Genomic DNA, 3957 nt, shown 5'->3' with positions numbered 1-3957 from the left:
AAACAGTGAGAACGCCAAAAAAATGAAAAAGAAACTGACCTTGTTATCTCCAACGGCGAGATGAATTACACCCTCGGGATTATCAACGTCATGGTAAGGATTCTCCGCGGCTTTGTATAAACCGGTGTAGTAAGGCGAGTCGGCAGCAAGTGAAGCGGCCCGACCGGAAAGGAAAGCGGAAGGTGTGGGAGAGGAAAGATGAGTTCGGGAGAGTGAGCGCGGGTGGACGGAAAGTTCTGGAAGGTTGTTGTGAGAGGGTGAGGGAGTTGAATTGGAGTGAGGCGAAGTAGGAGGAGAGTTAAAACGGTGTTGTGTTCGTGTTTTGACGTAGAGCCGAAATAGGTAGTAGAGTGCACAGGGGATTACAGAGCCCAAGAAGAGGCCCCCTCTGCCTTGAACAACTCCTTGAAGAGGGACTATCACTCTCATGGCAGTTCCTCCTCCGCCACTTGTTGAGGAGGACGACGACGAAGGTGACGGAGGTGGCTTCTTGTTCTCCTTCCTCGTCATTCTACACGCTTGAGAGTTGAGACGTGGCTTATTGGGTTGGGTTTGGTTGGGTTAGGAGAGACGGAAACGCAAGAGGGGGGGAGTGTGGAATGTGAGAAGGGAAGGGGTTTTGTGATTTGGATTTTAGTAGTAGTAGTATCCTGCTGGTCATGGTGTTGAATATTTTGCGCTCTGGCTGGCTTTGGTTTGATTCAGATCTTTTGAATGAGGACAAAGTGGGACTCAATTTCAGGCTTATGTCCAAGTGGGACTCATTTTTTGCCGCTCATTTTTGCCTTCCTATTGCTTTGCTTGGTCACTTGCCTCTTCCCCCCTCTCTTTCAAATAACTGAATATTCTGTCCATACAGCTCCATACCCTGACGCGCACCCTCCCTACCCTATTTCCAAGCTATATTCATTAATCATTGCTTCCTTCTTCCCAAAATTCCGCAATAATTTTATTTTAGGATAGACTACTAAAATCACACTTAATTTTTAAAAACATTAAAAAAATCATTTTCACTTTTTTTTTGTTTGAATGACATTTACTTTTGATCAAAACAAAAACATCCTTAAATGTTACAAAACGTGATAAAACTAAACTGTATAGAGAATACATACAAAAAACAAAATAAAAGTTCAATCTTTAAATTTTTTTATTTTTCAAGAGTATTCTTGATCATTGATAAAAAAAAACTCATTAAAAAATTATTTAACGTAAAATTATCTAATTTTAAAAGTAAAATTATTTTATTTTTTAATCATATTTTAAAAAATTATATCAAAATCTAATTTTTAAAACATCTTTTAAAAATATATCTTAAAATATTTTCTGGTTATTTTTATTATTAATAAAAATAAATAATATTTTTGTCAACGTATTAAAAATACAGAGCAATTTTGATAGGTTAACCTTTATTTTATTATCTAGTAATACTAGATATACAATCGTTTTTGGTAACCAAGTTATTACATGTCTGAAAAAAAAATGCATGCGTCCATCACTAATTATTTGTTTTTGTGCTTTTTCATCACAAATATTTTATAATAATAACATGTTTTTTCAACTTATCTTCTTGTTAACTTAATTATTCAGTAAATAACCATTTTTAATCATCAAAGATTTGATTGTTGACCAAATTAACCATAAAAACACTAAATTAACTTTATATTTATAAAAAATAATTTTTATTAGATAAAAATATCTAATAGTCAAATTTAAAATTAATTTTATTAAATTTTTTTAAAATTTGTAAATTACCCTTTTTATCGTGTTTAACCTGAATCATGTAATAAGTGTAAACAAAACAAAATCTTTATTCACTGACATTACATTATTGTTTTTAATTTTAAATTATATGTTTTGTTTCACCCATTTATATAGAGATTTTTTATTTAAATAAATAAAAAAAAATAATAATTACCAAAATAAATAATTTTAAAAATATTTATCGTTTTACATTTCCTAGTCATATCTCATTTACATTGAGAACGAGATGACAATTTATGTATCTCCTTTACAGCGTAAACGAAATATGACACGTCAGCCGAATTATGTCTATCGAGATAGACGTATATCGTTTACAGTATAAAAGACAATTCCAGCAGTTATAAAAGGATGTGTCACTTTTGGCATTCTTCACAAACTTTTCCTATCTTTTTTGTGTCTCATATTTCTCACAAACACAAGGTATTAATGGCCACTAATAGTCCATACATAGTTGTGCTTGTTTATCCCAATTGTCGTATAAGAAATGGCAATAACGGAGTGACATTTGAGTGTGAAAATCCGATATTGTTTCGCACTCAGCGTGTGGAGACGTTGTTGGATTTAAAGAGTTTGATATTGAGCAAGCTCGGTGGTACACAAGCGAGGAAAATCGAAAAGGTGGCATATCGTGACCTACGTCTCTGTGTCATACCACCTACCGAAGTCACGAAGGCACCCCCAACGGGGTTCCCGTGTGCGCGTAGGCCTAGGTGGTACACCACGTCTTGTAGAGTGATAGTGACCTCACCCCACGGGAGATGAAACGTGTGCGTCTTCAGACGCCATTGCTCAACGAGTGCCGAAATTAGGGAATTGTCAAAAGTAAAGTCCTTAAGGGCCGCCGTGTCGCCGAATCCGGCCTCAGCCAGATACGGGACGATGGCGTTCAGTAGAGGAAGGGTATGGTTGACTCGCCGGGGCAGTAGAAGGCGAGGCCTCTGTGGAATAAAAAAAAGTTTAACTTATAAAGAGATAATCATAAATTTTTGTACTCTATTTAACAACATAGAGCTACTTCTACTTAAGAACATACTTCCATGTCTCTAGTCTACACATGTCTCTAAATTACATATGTCATTAAGTAAATCCTAATTAAGTTATTACAATCTTACACAAGAAAATACAGTTCTAATTTCATCATACAGTCCAATCCCTAAAGCATTTTACTCAATGCTTGTCACTACGGGGCTACCCTAACAATGTCCACATACTTAGATTAACCGAACAGAACGCAACTAATCTCGAAGTCGGCCACCCTAGCGTAATGCGACGTCTCGTTCAGTCTGTTGATGTCCCCGTCGTTCCCCACCTGGCATGCCATCACCGTATCACTCTCAAATATGGTAGAAAATGGTAAAAAGAGGAGAGAAAGAGGTTGATCAAGTCAAAATGGGGCCCAGAGACACGCTGTAAACGACTTATACTTATAGGCGCAGTACGATATTATCTTGTTTACAGTGTAAATGAGATAGACATGGTTCGGATGACGTGTCATATCTCGTTTACACTGTAAACGAGATACATGAATTGTCATCTCGTTCACAGTGTAAACGAGATATGACTAGAAAATGCAAAACAGTAAATATTTTTAAAATTATTTATTTTAGTAACTAATGCATTTATTTTATTTATTTAAATAAAAAACCCAAACATTTCTACCCATCAGCACCCACATATTGCACATTAGACTTCTTTCTAGGAGTCCCACCACCATTCTTCGATGACTCTTTTTTAGACCTCTTCACACCCGTATTCCTTACAGCCTTATTTTTTGCATTTCACAAAAATTTTATGACAGACCATAACAATAATAATTGGATCCCAGCAAACAAAACCAACAATACTTAGAAAAAGCTTTCAATTTTAAATTATATGTTTTGTTTCACCCATTTATATAGTTATTAGAAATCAAAAAAATTTTATGACAGAACATAACAATAATAATTGGATCCCAGCAAACAAAACCAACAACACTTAGAAAAAGCTCTTTTTTGTCAAAGACTAGTGGCAAATTCCCCACATCATGCGACAGTACAATGGCGGGGAGAGAGAGAGCAGTGATGGCCATGGTTTTCTCCGTCGTCGCCCTCTCCTCTTCCTTTTCTCCATATTTTTTCCTTTGCTTTTGTTCCTCTCGGTTCTTTCTCTCTCTTCTTTGCGATGAAGACAGTGACCCATTTTGTCGGTCCTTCTCCT

The 3957-nt window shown here is 36.0% G+C and overlaps 1 protein-coding gene across 1 annotated transcript in view; it reads right to left on the bottom strand.

Annotated features, from left to right (window-relative positions):
* The window catches only part of LOC107630473 (probable aminotransferase ACS12), a 5760-nt gene extending 4904 nt beyond the window's left edge, over window positions 1-856 (bottom strand). Inside the window, exon 1 of the mRNA XM_016333619.2 lies at window positions 22-856. Coding sequence (XP_016189105.1) covers window positions 22-510 — 489 coding nt within the window. The 5' untranslated portion in view covers window positions 511-856. The remainder of the gene's footprint in view (window positions 1-21) is intronic.

This window comes from Arachis ipaensis, chromosome B01 (assembly GCF_000816755.2).
Source record: "Arachis ipaensis cultivar K30076 chromosome B01, Araip1.1, whole genome shotgun sequence".
Lineage (NCBI taxonomy): Eukaryota > Viridiplantae > Streptophyta > Magnoliopsida > Fabales > Fabaceae > Arachis > Arachis ipaensis.
This window is presented reverse-complemented; position numbering and strand designations above follow the sequence as displayed.